At 33.7% G+C, this 17,357-nt stretch overlaps 1 protein-coding gene across 1 annotated transcript in view; it reads left to right on the top strand.

The window, feature by feature from the left end:
• The window catches only part of LRP1B (LDL receptor related protein 1B), a gene marked incomplete at its 3' end in the record, with an annotated part of 2,351,282 nt that overhangs the window by 2,068,126 nt on the left and 265,799 nt on the right, over positions 1-17,357 (top strand). The window contains exons 71-76 of the mRNA XM_082630936.1: positions 2,473-2,586; positions 2,830-2,979; positions 5,476-5,598; positions 7,612-7,731; positions 12,444-12,572; positions 15,719-15,841. Of these exons, the coding sequence (XP_082487062.1) occupies positions 2,473-2,586; positions 2,830-2,979; positions 5,476-5,598; positions 7,612-7,731; positions 12,444-12,572; positions 15,719-15,841 (759 nt within the window). The remainder of the gene's footprint in view (positions 1-2,472; positions 2,587-2,829; positions 2,980-5,475; positions 5,599-7,611; positions 7,732-12,443; positions 12,573-15,718; positions 15,842-17,357) is intronic.

The raw sequence follows: 17,357 nt of genomic DNA, 5'->3' as shown, positions 1-17,357 counted from the left end.
GGACTAGAGAGGTAGAGGTTTTGGCAGAAGAAGCATTTGCTTACTTATGAAATGACATTGTCACTGTTCCCATGGATTTCTCCTGTTCCAGGACTCTCTTTCCTTGTCTACAAATGCTGGAGACGTTAATCCCCACAACCACCTTGCTCCTGCTGCTTATGGAATTGTGCAACCACTTGATATGTCCAATTCCATTGCCACTTATCAACCTATTTAACCCTCTAGTGCTTCCCAAACTCTGTATCAAGTCATGGAATCTATAGAGATAGGATTAGAAGTTAAGGGACAATCGGTTCCTATTTGCACATCTCACCCACTCTAATAGGCTGCCCTTGCCCTCCTCACCAAGATTCAGTAGCCTTATTTTTGTTCTCCTGACCCCCTACCTCATTTTTTCCCTTGCCTTTCTCTTAAATACTATTTCCTAACCACTCTTCTCAACTTTGAAGTTATAGTTTCTTTTCATCTGGTTAGAGTTCCTCTGTTTCTTTTTTATTCCTAGAATTCCATCCAAGACCGTTTCTACTTGCTCCACATTTCCACTCTTTTTATAAGCCATTCTTTACACTTACTTCCACCTGAGCCCCCAGCACCATTTTTGAAACTCCATTACTGTGAAATCCTTGAATCTCCAGTCCTCTTAACAGTCTGACATGCCATCTCCATGTTCATGGAGTCATAATTTGCCTCTTCACTTTATCTGCCACCATTACCCACCCAGATGGACTCCCTGCCATGTACACAGAAGATTCTCTATGGAAGTTTGGAGGGAGATGGAGATGGTGGAAGGGGTTGTGATTGCCCCCATTGCTTCAGAATTAGGATTTCTGGTATCCCAAACTCTAACTGCAAGTATTAGATAATGCACGTCAAGTAGCTTAGAGATAAATCTTTGTAGACTTGTTTAGGAATATTACTACTATCTAGAATATTGTTTCACAGAGAAATGAATTCTGTCATCTAAATAACGGGATTATGAGGAATCCTTTGGAACACAACCTCTTAATAGGAGACTGCTGATAGACAGCAAAGTCAGAAACAAAATGTATATGCTTGTCATGATTATTTTCTATGTTATATATTCCATTTATTGTTTCCACTGAAAAATATTGAATGTGAAATGTAATAGAAAAGACTATGGAAGAGATTTTGCTTTACTTAGGCATAAAAGAAAAATACCTACTTTTTTCCTGTTTGGAACAGTGTATTTATCTCTACTTATAATGGCATTATCTGTTTCAAATGATGTTATTTTTAATGAAGAAAACAGTGAAGCAATTATAATTGCAAATTGTAAATAAAACATTTATTCTAATCATCATTTAAACACAAATAAGGATACAATTGCAAGATACAATTAAATATAATAATAGCAGTGCATTATGAGATACAAATGACATACACACCCTTGAATAAAATTTGCATATTTTAAATAGCATTTTAACCATTTACAATTGATATAATTTATATTTATAATTAGATAGGCTCTTTAAAATATCAACCTTAGTAAAAGTGGCATAATCAAGGAGCCCTTCAGGTTGTACATTAACATAATCAACCTGTGGAAATTTGAATTTGGTATAAAAATCTCACCAAAGTTAATCTAACACAAAACAAGCCATGCACCTGTTTACAACATATTGCTGAAAACCATTATATGGTAATGAATGTGTAAGCAAAGTAAAAAGGAATATATGATGAATAAGCTATTCTGTACAAAGAATATGTAATGATGGTAGCATATCAAAACTGATTTTCATCTAAGCATAGCAGGGATTTGGAAAGCCATACTCTCCAACAACAGAGACAAGTCTTACCACATTTGTATGTTTCTTAGCATGAGGAATCCATATTTACTATACCAAATGTTAGTAATATGGCCATGTGAAAGGGGATAACTTAGTATAATGACTTTCTAGCAGTGCTGAACTATTCCCTCTTTGAGTAAATAAAGCAAATACTCTGGTTTCTCCCTCTCAATCTCTGACTCTGTCTGTGTGTCTTTTTATCATAGCAGTGAATGTTTCACTTCTTAGCAAACAGATCGGGATTTCTCTGTACACACTCAATCAGGCATTTGCTTAGTGTCATACCTTGTATTTTGAAGTTGGAAGGAGAGAGAAGTTTCAGCAACATTTAATTTTTTTGTTGTTGTTGGTTTAGCGCTGATATGGTATGATAGGGAAAACAAGGCACGGTCCCTGCTTACAATTTAATGGGGGGAGAGATACATAAACAGGCCATTGCAATGCAGTATTATAAGTACTACAATGTAGGGAAGAACAGCGTGACAGGGGAAGATGTATGAGGCGTCTAACCCAAGCTTGTTGTTGGGGGTTATGGGTCAAGTTTGACTGCCCAGAGTTAAAAAGACAAAACCAAACAAAATTGTGAGAATTAAAGTACTCAAAATGTTAAGCAAGGAGTCATTTTCTCTCGTCTATCCATTTGTTTATTTACCTGTTTTTCTAGTTTCAACCTGTGCCACTGTTGAGTTCCGCTGTGCAGATGGGACGTGCATTCCAAGATCAGCACGATGCAACCAGAACCTAGATTGTGCAGATGCTTCAGATGAAAAGAACTGCAGTAAGATATTCCATTACATTTTGTTTGTTCATGCCTGTGCACCTTTGGCATTACATTGAACAGTGTCTCACTCCTCACTGAACCTTGTCCAGAATTGATATGTAATTAACCCTTGTTGTGTAGGATAATTGCATATTTACTTCTTCAAATGAGGTTAACTTTTCTTGTTTCTGTGACCTACATAGAAGGCTCATAATCTTTGCAGATGAGGTGTTTTTCATTTTTCTCTTGACCTCCTTATAGATAATACAGACTGTACATATTTCTATAAACTTGGAGTGAAAACCACAGGATTCATAAGATGTAATTCTACCTCACTGTGTGTTCTGCCAACCTGGATATGCGATGGGTCTAACGACTGTGGAGACTATTCAGATGAATTAAAATGCCCAGGTAATTCTAGAAGACAAAACAGTCTTTGCCTTGAAGATTTAGGGGCTGGTTGTATAGCATAAACTTATTAATTTTCATTCTTGATACTCAATGGCTCAGATTAAAACAAATATTGTAGACTGAATTAAAAATAATCACCCTGTGCTAGACATGCCACTTTATATTTTTTAATGACTTATGGAATGATACTTGAGAAATCTGTTCTATGTTTGGATCAATTTCTTTTTTCATGTTCAGTTCCTCATTAATCCTTTTAAAGTTGGTGTTTACGTCTTAAAATGTGTAATCTATAAAGTTTTCACAGAAGTAGTATATACTGAGAGAAAACTATAGACTAAAGGGAGGGAGACTGTTTCTCACCACTAGCTTTACTCCTGTTATTATACAGCTTGTATTGTCAAGTTAGGCTATTTGATGCAGTTTACACAATCTTTTGGCATACTAGTATGGGTAACATAATAGTTATCATTACTGGATCAATGTCAGACTGGTATATTTATATATATTAGCCATCTTTACCTACACAAGCACTGAAAAGTCTCAGTGAGACACTTTTCTTAGGAGAATGCCTTCCATAAGAAGGTCATGAACCTATTTCTTTCTAACTATTTAAGGAAACAAATTTTAAAAATATATAATAATACCAGAAAGAAAGATGTTAAATTACTATAACTGAAAGTAGATATGCTTGTAGTATACTATTACATGTGTTCTCATACTGCTGTTTCCTTCTCTTGACCCTGCCACTACAATCACTTTTTTCCATGCTTAGTAGATGTGTAATATTTTTTGAAACATTTTAAGAATTTATATTTGTAGGTATTCCATACACAAGTGTATACAATACACACACACACACACACATACGATCTACTCTAAAGAATTGATATTCTTAATGGTGCATAATCAATCAATTAACTGGGAAATAGCAGATTCCTTTTTTTTCTTTTCCCCACTGCTCATCGGTATGTGACACTCTGTGATGTTCCTTTTGGGTTTGAAAAGACTCACTGTATCCTAGGAGGAACTGGAAAACTTCTCTGGAGGCACTGGCTCACTGCAAATCTACATCTTTTTTTTTTTTTTTAACTTTATCCTTCATTATATAAAACATTAAATAAATATAGAAAATTGCTTTAGACTCATGGAAACTGGGTGTTTAGATTCTTATTGCAATGTTTCTTCTGTAACAATTCTTTATCTCATTATGGCTATAGTTAATTTTTTAAATTATTTTGAAGGCAGTATAACTAGGTATCTATTAAGCTTGTAAATATATATTTTTAAACTTTATTTGTAGTCTTTATATATTTCTAGGATTAATGATTTTGAAAGCTAACTTTCAACATTAATAGAGAATAGTGATTATATTGGGGAAGTAGGAAAGGGGCATTAATATACACTTATGAAACAGGTGGGCAGACAAACAGGAAGCCAGTAAAAGGTCAGTCTAAATATCTTAGGTTATATCTAGGCAATATCCTAAGAAAAAATAAGACATCCAGCACAATCAAGACTTTTTGTGTTAATGATGAATCCCTTCAAAAAGTAATTTTCATCTTTAATTAGATCTACAAAGTTGGCATTAAAAAAATAGAATGGAGGTAATTTTTGTTACCTTAAAATAGTCACAATGTATCACTATAGTGTGATGCCATGTGTACTCTAAGATTTATTTCCTGATTGGCTGTGAGCCAGTCACTAAATCTATGTAAACCTGAAGGTGCAAGGGGACGAATGACATCCAGTAAAGAGAAAAATCTAGTATTTTCTATGTGCTCTTGGAGGTTATAATAATAACAATACTCCACAATTTGAAAAATATATAATTTACAAAGTAATTTTATATACAGATACTTTTTATTCTCATGATATTTTTGTTAGGTATGACAATTTTAGAGATTCTACTGCAATTTGTTTTTCTTCCTTCCTTAAAATAGAGAATACATACATAAATAGAGAATACATACATAAAATAGAGAATACATACATAAATCAAAGCATATGTACCCACTAAGTATGGAACCCCAAGTTTACACTTTCTCAGCAAAAATCTAATTATTTTATAATGTAATTTATTTTTCATAAGTATGGAATTAAGAATATTTTCCACCTAAAATGATTCTTTAGCCTTTGGCTTACTTATTTTATAGTCATCTATAAAATGTTTTATTTTATTTTTGTTAACTCCATATTATTTGGATTTAACAAGATTTTCCATTAATATCCTCTTTCTGATCCAGGATCCAATCCTAGATTGGATTTGGATATCATATCTCCCTGATTTCCTTTGGTCTATGCCAGTTTTTTAGCTTTTCCTTGGTTTTCATGACCTGGACATTCCTTAATGTCCTCAGCTCAGCTCTTTTTATTTAAGTTTTCTTGTTATTTACCTCTTCCAGTTCAAGGAGTATTACTGTTTTGATATGTACCTATATTGCATAAGTCTAAGATTAATTTAATCTATTTGACATTAAATTCTATATTTTATCACAGTTAAAAACAAACACAGATGTGAAGAAAATTATTTTGGTTGTCCTAGTGGAAGATGCATTTTGAATACCTGGGTATGTGATGGTCAGAAAGATTGTGAGGATGGACTTGATGAATTCCACTGTGGTGAGACATTATATCTTGCTTTACTTTTATAAACTATATTATTATTTATATACTGATGTTCTCTTACATAGAGATTTTACACAAAATATTGCTAATTGATTTTAATATCAATTTTATTTTGATTAAATATCACAAAATGGTAAAAATTAAAATAGAACAGAAGAACTTATAATGGAGAATAACAATCCTCCATACAGCCTTTTCTTTTAACCTTTTCTATTTTTGTTAGTGGTTACCTCCATTAATCTAAATGATATATTTATACCTTCATTTCCTGACTTATTAAGTTTAGGTGCTAATGTATTTACCTTCTGCTGTGAAAAATAAGGATTTAGCTCACGCAACTCATTATAGTCTCCCTACCACTTATTGACTGTTATTATCCTAAATGTTTCTATTAATTACATGTATAGATTTAAATAGTATAGTTAAACTTGCATTTCTTCAAACTGTCGTCTGTCACTATCCACATCCTAATTTCTGTGTGTGTACATTTCATTTCACTTGGCAAGGTAAGAAAGCATTTAAAATTTTTATTTTTATAAGATTTATGGATTTTATGATTTTCAGGCCAAAAAAATTCCTAAAAAAGCATAAAAAGCATATATTCACTCTTTTCATTTAACACAAATAGCAAACACTGTGATGAATAGACAAGAGTAGGAAAAAAGATAAAAATGGATTGTCTAAGAAATGCCAAAGTCCCATAAAAGTAAATGTCATCATGAAATATGAAGGTGCATTTTGTTTGATTAAGATGCCATATATCTTTACATTAGAGCCAGATTCTGAACAAGATTAACAGAGAACTTTACAAATAGTTATGTAGAGTCATACTTCCTGGAACAGAAGCCATTATATGGTTGTATCTTCTTTAATTTTATTTTTTCTGGGCTTCAGTTTTTCTAAATGTCTCTCTTTTCACAGGTCATGTTAGTAAATATTTCAAATAAAAATGCAAAGTTTTTAAATAGTTTATACGATAAAAATCAAATTTTTATTTTTATACTCATTTACATTTTGAACATATTAATTTGGTAGGATTTTATTCTTGGGTGTTTCCTGGTGATAAATGGACTAAGGGTGGAGGAGAGCAGTCACAAACTTTGGAAATAAATGGAATACACCATTATAAATGCATAACTTGGTAATAAAATACCAGCCACCATGCCAATGAATATGGATGTTATTAGTCAGATTTAAGTGTTCCCAAGGGAGAGAAAGGAAAACATCAAAGTGTTAAGTATGTATAGGTACAAAACTGATGGCTTGTCATCAAGCTAAAACCCCCTGAGTCACGTCACCTTTAAAAACAAATGTATATGGTGGTGAGTTCACCATATTTATGACCTTGCCTAGGATGTAATTTTTTTCTCCAACTGTTCAAAAATAGATTAAAAGTTAGGAGAAGGGCTTCCCTGGTGGCGCAGTGGTTGAGAGTCCGCCTACTGATTCAGGGGACACGGGTTCGTGCCCCGCTCTGGGAAGATCCCACGTGCCACGGAGCGGCTGGGCCCGTGAGCCATGGCCGCTGAGCCTGCGCATCCGGAGGCTGTGTTCCGCAACGGGAGAGGCCACAACAGTGAGAAGCCCGCGTACCGCAAAAAAAAAAAAAAAAAAAAAAAAAAAGGAAAAAATGACTAGACCACACTTGGAATATTTATTTTATAACTATACCCTACATGTTAGAAAAGACAGTAATGTACTTAGGGAGGGTGACCAGCATATTGACTAGCTCAAAGTCAAACCCTGTGAGATTATGTTGAAGGAACAATGTTGTATAACCTGGATAATTCAGAGGGAATATGCAAGTTGTGGTCAAAATTTTATAGCACTGTCATAGAGAAGAGGACTCTGGCTTGTTATATTTGGGATGGCTGGTTTTAGCAAAGTCTAAAGAACTTTCTCATGTTAGATCTTTCCTAAGAATGTCTCAAAGGATTTATTTTTTCTTTTGCACCTAAAACAAACATTCTTATGGGTTTTTTTGCTTGTTTTTTGGTTTTTTTTTAGGTTCCTCTTGTTCTTGGAACCAATTTGCATGTTCTGCACAAAAATGTATATCTAAGCACTGGATTTGTGATGGAGAGGCTGATTGTGGAGATGGATTAGATGAAAGTGATAGCATTTGTGGTGAGTTGTTTCTTTTGTGTTCTCATTCAGTTTTTAGGAGTATGATACATATGCTCTATCGTTTTAGAGTATACAGAAAACTTTGTCTTCTACTTTGTTAAACTTAACATTAAGCTTATATGTATATACATTTCCATGTAACTGTTTTTATTATTTTATGACAACTTATCAGTCTACAATTTTTCATATATACATTTACTATTAGAGTTTTAGGATTTTTTGCTGAATATTAACACAATTTGCAAATTGTATTTCTAGTCTTCAGTGACTTCTTTAGAATGGATCTCAATGATTGGGATTACTTGGATCAAATGATTGAAAATTTTCTCATTGCTCTTGATAAGTATTGCTAAGTCACCATCCAAATTTACTATGCAGATTTATACTGCCATAAGCCACACATGGTGTGTGTTTGTGTATTATAGTAATTACGCTTATTGAATTGTTTTAAATGGAAATTAAGGAAGCAGGCTATTGTATATGACTTTAAAATATACTTTAACATTCAGCTTTATAGAATTAGAGGTAGAGTGTCAAATGTCTGTGTTTACTATACGTCAACTACAATGGCTAAAAACCAACGTGATTGCTTTTAATTAATCACAGACATTTAACAAATAATTTAAATTTAATTATTAAATGAATTTTTTAAGAGGTAGAAGAAGGAAGCAACCTAAGCTCCATATATTTGTTATGGTTGGCCAGGCATTCTACTAAATTAGTTACATGTCTATCTGTCTATTTATCTTTCTGATCTGTTTCCATATGTGTGTTTGTACCTATAGCTATATATTCTTTGTTCATTATATCAACCCTATTTCATAACTGTTATCAATATCATTTAAGAGAGAAAAGGACCTGAGTCATAGAATAAGGCTCACTTATGGAGTTAAGTGTACTTAACACATTTTTTAAATTTTCAGGAGTTGTGGCCTGCTATTTAGGTCACTATCATGGAAAAAGGAATATAAGATTTATAATGTTCACACTGAAATGAAGTTCTCTGTATGTATCATAAAATTGGAGATATCCTCAGAAAGTAGGCAATTTATTTTCCTGTATTAAGCCACCTAAAATCTACTTTTTATTTACACAGCTGAAACAATTTAGTTATACAACAGATGAAGATAAATGTAGAAAGATTACTATCGAAAACCTCTGAAAAGAAAAAGAAATAATTAATTAATTAGATGACTGGCCAGTCTGTTTTAATTACTTTGTTTCTGTTTGCTATTAAATACTTCTTTTTTAAAAATTTTTATTGGAGTGTAGTTGATTTACAACGTTGTGTTAGTTTCAGGTGTACAGCAAAGTGAATCAGTTATACATATACATATATCCACTCTTTTTTTTTCTTTTTTTTTTTTAGATTCTTTTCCCTTATAGGCCATTACAGAGTATTGAGTATAGTTCCCTGTTTAATTTTAACAAAAGGACTACCAATTTACAGCAGGTTGAACATGTTTTCTGTCTCTAAAATTATCTTGCTTTTGACCCTTTGTTTAATTCTACACTAAATGGCTCCCCTGATACCTCTATCCTTCTTAAGTGGACACAGTATAATAGAAGTGGTAAAGACTCTAAAGTCATACAGAGTTGAATTCTCCCACGTCTGCATTTTCCAGCTGTGTGACCATGGGCTGGTCCATTTTATCCCTTATTCCTCAAATTCCTTACCTATTAAATGGTTACAAGACATCTACCTTATGTAATTATCGTGATCATCTGAGATGACCAATGTGTACTATATAAATGAATTTATTCCCATTCTCTTTTGTTGTGTTTCTCCTGCTCCCTCCCTTATTTTTCACAGTGGTATTGTCAGGTCAATGTCTATCAATGTCCTGATAAGTTTTTTAAAGGATTTAATGATAATGAACATATTTACCTGTCATCAAAACACCCAGTCTATATAATATAATCACAGGCTGCAATTTATATGCTACCAAGCTGTTGTTACGTAAAAATTACTGCTTTAGACCAAGCATCAGTCAATGAATTGGACTTAATATTTTAGGATTGGAAAGGAACTTTATAAATAATTTATCTCAGTGGTTTTCAACCTTTAGTGTACAAAAAATCCTATTCAGAGGTTTGTTAAAAATGTAGATTCTTAATCCCCATCTCCAAATATTCTGATGTAGACATATTGTTTCTTCATAAGCACATAGTAGTTCTGACTTGGGATTTGAGGATTCACTTATAAAAATCATTGTCTAGTTCACCTGCGTCATGTGATAGATGAAGAAAGAAAAACTCACAGAGGTTAATAAATTTGCCTGAAGTCACTCAGTGAATCAGTGATGACAGAACTAGGAACAGAATTCAGGTTTCTGAAATACTTACTAAATTGGATAGTAACTCTCACCAATCAAATACTATATCTGAGTAGGTACCCAAGATGGATCTGGTAGAATTCCTTCAGCTTGTCTTCCTTCTCCCTTGGAATTCATGTCCCTGAGAAAGGCAATGTGTCTCCAGATGACAGTGGTAATTATGGAAGGAAGCCATGAGTTTTTTCCTTGGCTCATTTTCTTTTAAATTGACGATGATGTTTTGGCATGCTCTTAACACAGAATCTGTTGAACCACTTTAAAGGGAGCCAGAAAATTAGCTGCAAAGAGCTTTATGCCATTTTATAGTTTTAGGTATCTTAGTAATTATCTAGTCATAACCCTCATTTTAGAGTGAAACTCAGACACTAATCTTCTGCAAGGTCATACAAAGTTAAATTTCTCAACAGTAAAATCAATGCTGTATCTATTACGCCTCCCTTGAGAATAAATTGGAGTGATAATAAGAAAGTAGACAAGGGGCGCTAAATGTATCGAAACTTCCGTAGCAGAAAGAATGCAATTTTTTGCATCTCCAGCTAAATAATAAAAATATTATGGAAATTAAAGCACTAACTGAGAGTCTAAGAGTGAAAGTGACACACTATGTTCTTATGACAAGCTTAAAAAAATAGATAAGGAAGAATGTAAAAATAACTTGTAGGAAGAGAATTTTATTATAGAAAGTGCTAAAGACAATAGGTAGCAAGTAAATTCATTTTTAAATTAAAGCAACATTTGTTTAATAGATTTTCTTTATAATTTCTTCCAGTAATAGATATCATATTAAACTCATCTGTTAGCACTGATCCTCAACAAATAAGCAAATCTGAATTACCTGGGGGACTTTTCAGTATTCACTTGCCATCCTGTCCTCCCAATTAAAGTATATGTAGGAAGAGACATGTTTATGTTGAAAAGATCACCAGGGGGTTCCACTTTGTCACCCTGCTGTACTCCCATATTGATAACATTGCATTAAAAAACATGTTCTCATAAAAACTCTCTGGCTGAAAAGTAAGATGATAATTGGTAATCCAATTAAAGTAGCTTTAAAGGTTTGGAAACAACTGTCCATCAATCTAGGCAGTCATATTTTCTTCTTGGAGATACTAACATTTTTTTAATAATTCTTACAACTTTTTTTTTTTTTTTTTTTTTTTTTTTTTTGCGGTACGCGGGCCTCTCACTGTTGTGGCCTCTCCCGTTGCGGAGCACAGGCTCCGGACGTGCAGGCTCAGTGGCCATGGCTCACGGGCCCAGCTGCTCCACGGCATGTGGGATCTTCCCAGACCGGGACACGAACCCGTGTCCCCTGCATCGGCAGGCGGACTCTTAACCACTGCGCCACCAGGGAAGCCCTACAACTTGTTTTTTAACATCTATTCTATGGGTAGCATTTGGTCACAAGAAAGTGAAATTAAAGGGAAGTTAAATTTGGGGGGCATGTTACTGATTCACTCAACAAATATTTTATATATATAACAAATAAACCATTCAATATGTATAACTGTACTTGGGGCTTGGGAAATACCAGGAGAATGAATCATTTTCTAATTTTACTCGATTACCCTATGCCCATATAAAGAAAAACAAAGAGAAACCACCCATGACCCTTTGAACTTACAGTCAACAAGCATTTCTTTTTTTTTCCTGTATACATTTGAAAACAACATCATGCAACTGAAGGAACATTGAATTGATAGAGCGAAGAAAAGGTAGATTCTGTTTATTAAGTGTGTAAAAGCAAAGGGAACACGCATACATTTATACTTTTCAAGAACACAAGGTGGGGAGGAACAGTAATGATATTACTGGTTAAGAGAAGATACTTAGGAATCAAAAAGGTTTTGGACTCCCAGTTCACTATGTGGCTTCCTCTGCAATTTGTGACTTTCTGTAAGTTTTCCAACTTCTCAGAGCCTCAGTTTCCTTTTCTGTGAAATGAGACTAATAATAGTTCTACCATTTGGGGCGATTGTGAGGACTAAATTAGTTAATATGTTAAGTGCTTAGCATATATTAAGCAATAAAAATGCTGTTATTATCCTTATAGGTTCAGTCCTTTTGAAATTTTATCTCAGTTTATTCACAATGGGATTTCTGTGTTTTGCTACATTTTACAAGGAGAGCATACTCATTATTTTCTGCCATGTAGCTTTAAGAAATATAATACTTGCTACTGAGAAGGAATGCATTCTGAGAGGAAACTGTCCATAGGGGATGGATAATATGTGATGATTCCAAATAACTACAGTTTTTTCCTTGTCAGTGGCATTCTTCTGCTTCCCTTCTTGTCTATAGGAAATGAAATTATAGATCTTTCTCAGCGGACCTGCTGTGTGTGATCTTAATGACATTTTTTTTGGTGGGTTTCAGGTGCCATCACCTGTGCGCCTGACATGTTCAGCTGCCAGGGCTCCCATGCCTGTGTGCCCCGACACTGGCTGTGTGATGGTGAAAGGGACTGTCCAAATGGAAGCGATGAGCTCTCCACAGCAGGCTGTGGTATGAACACTCATGGGGCTGTCTATGAAAGAAAGCTGCTGCAGCATCCTCAGACAGTTGCTTTTGTAATACTCACCATTTCACCTTTTCTCTCACTTTCCCAATCCCTGGACTCATACGTAGTATCAGAATTAATCAGGTGGGATGTCGTCATCATAGTAGTTCAGCAACCCCTCTAACCACTGTTCAGTGTGTTTCCATGAACGGAGGGATTACCCATTTTAAAACTGGTTTTGATGCACGAAGATTTTTCACTTCATTTCTGAGATAATTTAACTATGCTGTTGTATGTGTGTGTGGTGGGTTTGTTACTTCCTTTTTAGCATCTTCCTCCACCCTCCCACCCCATACTCCCCTTGAAGGCTTTTAGATTGTGTATTGCAGATACTCTGTAAATGGCTGCTATGATCCTAAATACCTACTGCTCAGAAGGTCAGTAAACACCTATTAGTCCTACGGATAGGATATTAGCCCTTAGGTCAGGTAAAAATAGTATATATATAGCTGAATGAAGCTGGGGAATCAAAGGAGCACCTTTGGAGGCCAGACAGTTTACTAAGTTTCTAACCCTAGGTCCCCTCAGGAAATTTTCAGGGGATTACTCAATAGTAAAAATTTAGATAAATTCCTTTGCATGATCAGGAGAATGAAGGGACTGAGTATTTGAATGCCGATCCCCAGGTCACATAGGGGATCTGTTGAGCAATTTATTAGGAACAGTACTGTGAACTCTGCTTATTAAAGTGAAATCTACCAGTCATCTCTATGATGACCTGTCTTCAGGTCTTTAAAACTGTAATTGAAGCCATAATGTAATAGTGTGTGTATGTGGGTGTGTGTATATGGGGGATATTTAAAGCAGAGAAGGAAAAAGAAGACTTTGAGGCAGGCTTGTGTGCACAGAGCTCATGCTATTGTAGAATAAATCAGTTTGATCTTGAAACTGATATGTATGCCTGTAAAGGTTAATGGGGCCACTGAGGGCTACATAATAAAGGATTATGCATCAATTCAGGGATCCAGATGGTCCCTGTATACTGTTGCTATTGTAGCAAGTTAATGCTTCAGGACACATATCAACAATTTTGGACCACATGGGTGCTATTAAGTAAATTATGTTAAAATACAACAAATTGTACTGAAGTGACCTGAAAGCATTAATTCCAAAAAAGCCTCTGTTGCTTAGTATCTTAAAGAATAATTCATGTATTAGAATTGGCATAATTCACTTGAGTTATATAAGCTGTCACACAGTTAAAAGTTAGCGTAGTGATTAGTAACTGAGTTTTACTTTGATTATAATGGGCAGTTTTGAATGCTGCTCCTATGTGGCTTCTGTATCATTTTTGAAAATAAATTTGAAAATTAGTTACACTTGATTAAATTTAAGTAATTCTTTTTGTTTCACCTGCTCATGTCTCTTTTTAGTCATTACTGAGTTTTGAAAGCAGAGATTTCCTTTTTTCATTTAGTGTGGGGCAGTTTGGGGATCAGGAGCTGATAAGCATGTAAAAGAATAATTATAATAGCTTAAGTGTCAGAATGATACATAGAAAAGATACTAGGTCATCACAAATAAATATTGTGTAAAAAACCTTAGAAGTCTCATGGAAGGATTTCAAAGAAAAGTAATAACGTTATCTCAGTTGTGAAGGAAAAAGAGAAGAGAAGTGTTCTAGGTAGAGGAAAGTGCCTATTAAGACATGAAGGGGAGAGATTGGAAGGCAAGTAAATTTTTTCAGGTGCCCATTATACATCAGTTATATTGGTAGGTGCTTTTATTTACATTATTGAATTTCCACAGTATCTCAGTGAAGTGCTTTTGGGGATCTGCCAAAGACAATTTTTATATAGATAGGAATTGAAACAGCAACTAGGAATGTACTGAGTACCTAAAATGAGCCGATCTGCTTCATGTACCTTATCTAGTTCTTGCAGAAAATTTATCAGATAGATTTTATTATCTTCATTAAACAGATAAATAAACAGATGCACCAAGAAGGTAAATAGCTTTCTTAGGATAAAACTATAAGTTGAAGAGCAACTTTTTGCAAAGCCTCCCCCTTTCCAGTGTACTATAATAACATGTAGAGGATTCTTTTTTCTTTCACTTAAAAAAAATTAAGATATAATTGACCTACAATATTGTGTTAGTTTTAGGTGTGCAACATAATGATTTGATATGCTAATATCATTACAAGATGGTTACCACAACAAGCTTAGTTAACATCCATCATATAGCAGATTCTTAACATTTGAAATATCCCAAACCTTGAGTCATATCATAGCATTTACCCTTTCCATGTAAGAAAAGTAATTAAAATATTTAAATGATCAAACTTCTATGATGCTATACATATACTATTAAAGCTTATTTCCTCTGTACAAGTCAGCTGAAGTTTTACTGCACATTTTAATCAACCATTTTTCCTGCTGGTTAAGGCCCTTGCTAGAGAATACTTTCATGGATCAGTATTCCAGAAGGATTGATGTTCCATTTTATGGATCGATATTCCTAATTTAGTGTGGTACTTATGGTTGGGCTCATCTCACTATAGATCTTAACTTAACCTATTTCAGCACCCCATTGAAGTCACCCCAAAGTTTTATTTTCCTCTTGAAAACAGTAACTTTCTTAGCCCTTTTGATTTTCTTTTCACTTCCATCATGGGCATTAGCACTTGGTGGTCTTTTCAGGTCCTTTTTTCACAAAGAAGCAGGTTTTTATCACTTTACTAGCTTTACTACAAGCATGAGGAGAGAAAAAAAAACAGCCACATTATTATAGTTGAGTGATTTTTTTATCACATATGAACCTTTGAATTCAAACTTCAGCAAACTTACAAATTGCTAAATGGCCTGAAATTTCAAGGTCACTCTAGAATTGTTGATTGAACATATTAACACCCAAACTTTGAATTATATATATTTATATTCATATAGTCAGATACTACTTATAATGAAACACATATTAATATATATTATTAATTTATCTGATATATTGAATGTTTAGCTGTTTCCTTTTTTAAATAACCATGAATTATTGAGTGTATTGAGTACAATAACATACATTTCCCAAACTCATAAAGTAGGGGAAGATAAAATAGGTGCTCATCTAACTTAATTTCTTGTGATGTCTTTCTTAGCTCCCAATAACACATGTGATGAAAATGCTTTCATGTGCCATAATAAAGTATGCATTCCCAAGCAATTCGTTTGTGACCATGATGATGACTGTGGAGATGGCTCTGATGAGTCACTGCAATGTGGTAAGTATATATAAACTTTTCATGGAGAAGATTCTCAGGCTGAGGAACAGTCTTTTAAAATAACTCCAGGAATATATAAATAAATAACAAAAACAAAGAAATACATTTCTTAATCTCACTAAGAACATGTAACTTCAGTAATACAGACACACCACATGTAACCCCTTTAAACTCTACCATAATTACACATGTATTTGAAAATTATGCCTACTTGTTGTAGTGTATTCTTACAAGAACCACACTGGAAATGTTGATAAAAATGTCTTTAGTTTTAAGTACTTTGAAATATCTTTTATTTTAAAGACAATATATAGCTGGTTAGTTCAGTCTTACAGCCAAATCAATATTTGAGTGAGGAAAAAAGAATACAGTTCACAACTATCAGAGAATCTAGATACTTAACATTTTTCTTTTGCTGTATCTTTTTATACATGTATTTACTTGTTAAAATTTAATGTTATTATTATGAAATTTATCTTGTCACATGTATATTTATCTAACCATCATATCTATAAAATGTATATATAAACACATATATAACTTGTGATAAAAATTAGTATATTAAAAATTCCCAGTTGATATTGAAATATGTGAATGTAGTATTTTTGTAAAATATTTAAATGTATACATGAATAAATATTAAATGAAAAGCTGTGAAGTCCACATATACCTATGAAAGTTAGTAGATTTAGCCTCCCTTTGTCCTCCCTATGCAGCATCTATAACCTTGGTCTTTGATATAAATCTCTTTGAGATCAGTGGGTATCTGTTCGTATATTAATTCGCCATTAAGTCCTGGATTCAATGTGATATTTTAAAAGCTACATCATAACTCAAGATGTAAATCTGAAGTAGAGTTATATCTGATTGAGTATATTTCCTCTGCTAGACACTATATTTGGTTGATATGGAGATGAATGGACAGATATCCCACTAGAAAAAATTACAGATGAACAGGAAAATCAGAAATACAATATAGAACAATAACATAATTGTCATATGGGAATAAGAATCACAATACATAAAATCAGAGCTGAGAAAATAATTTTTGAGGCACTAAAGAACAGAAGCAGGGAATGTTAGAGGAAATCATATTTAGATGCTAGAGAGCATGACATAGTGGTTAAGAGCATGGACCTTAGAACCAGATGGCCTGGGTCCAAATCCTGGCTCTGCCAATTACTAGCTGTGTGACCTTGGAATAGTTACTTCACCTGCCTCTATCTCAATTTCCTCATCTGTAAAAAACACATAATAACATTGCTTAGCTCTTAGAGTTGTTAAGAGAATTAAATATATTAATATTTGTAAAGTGCTTAGAACAGTTCCAGACACAGTAAATTCTATATATGTTTACAAAAACTACAAATCAACATGGTTGAGGAATAGCAATTAGTCTTTTGTGAGGTAAGTTGAAGCTAGATTCTAAAAAGTCTCAAATACAATGTTAAAGAATTTGTATTTAATTAATTTGCCTCTCAGTGGCCAGCACACATTTTGAAACAGGGGAATGTCT

The sequence above is a fragment of the Mesoplodon mirus genome (genome assembly GCF_964341445.2).
Source record: "Mesoplodon mirus genome assembly, chromosome: 8".
Taxonomy (NCBI): domain Eukaryota; kingdom Metazoa; phylum Chordata; class Mammalia; order Artiodactyla; family Ziphiidae; genus Mesoplodon; species Mesoplodon mirus.
This window is presented reverse-complemented; position numbering and strand designations above follow the sequence as displayed.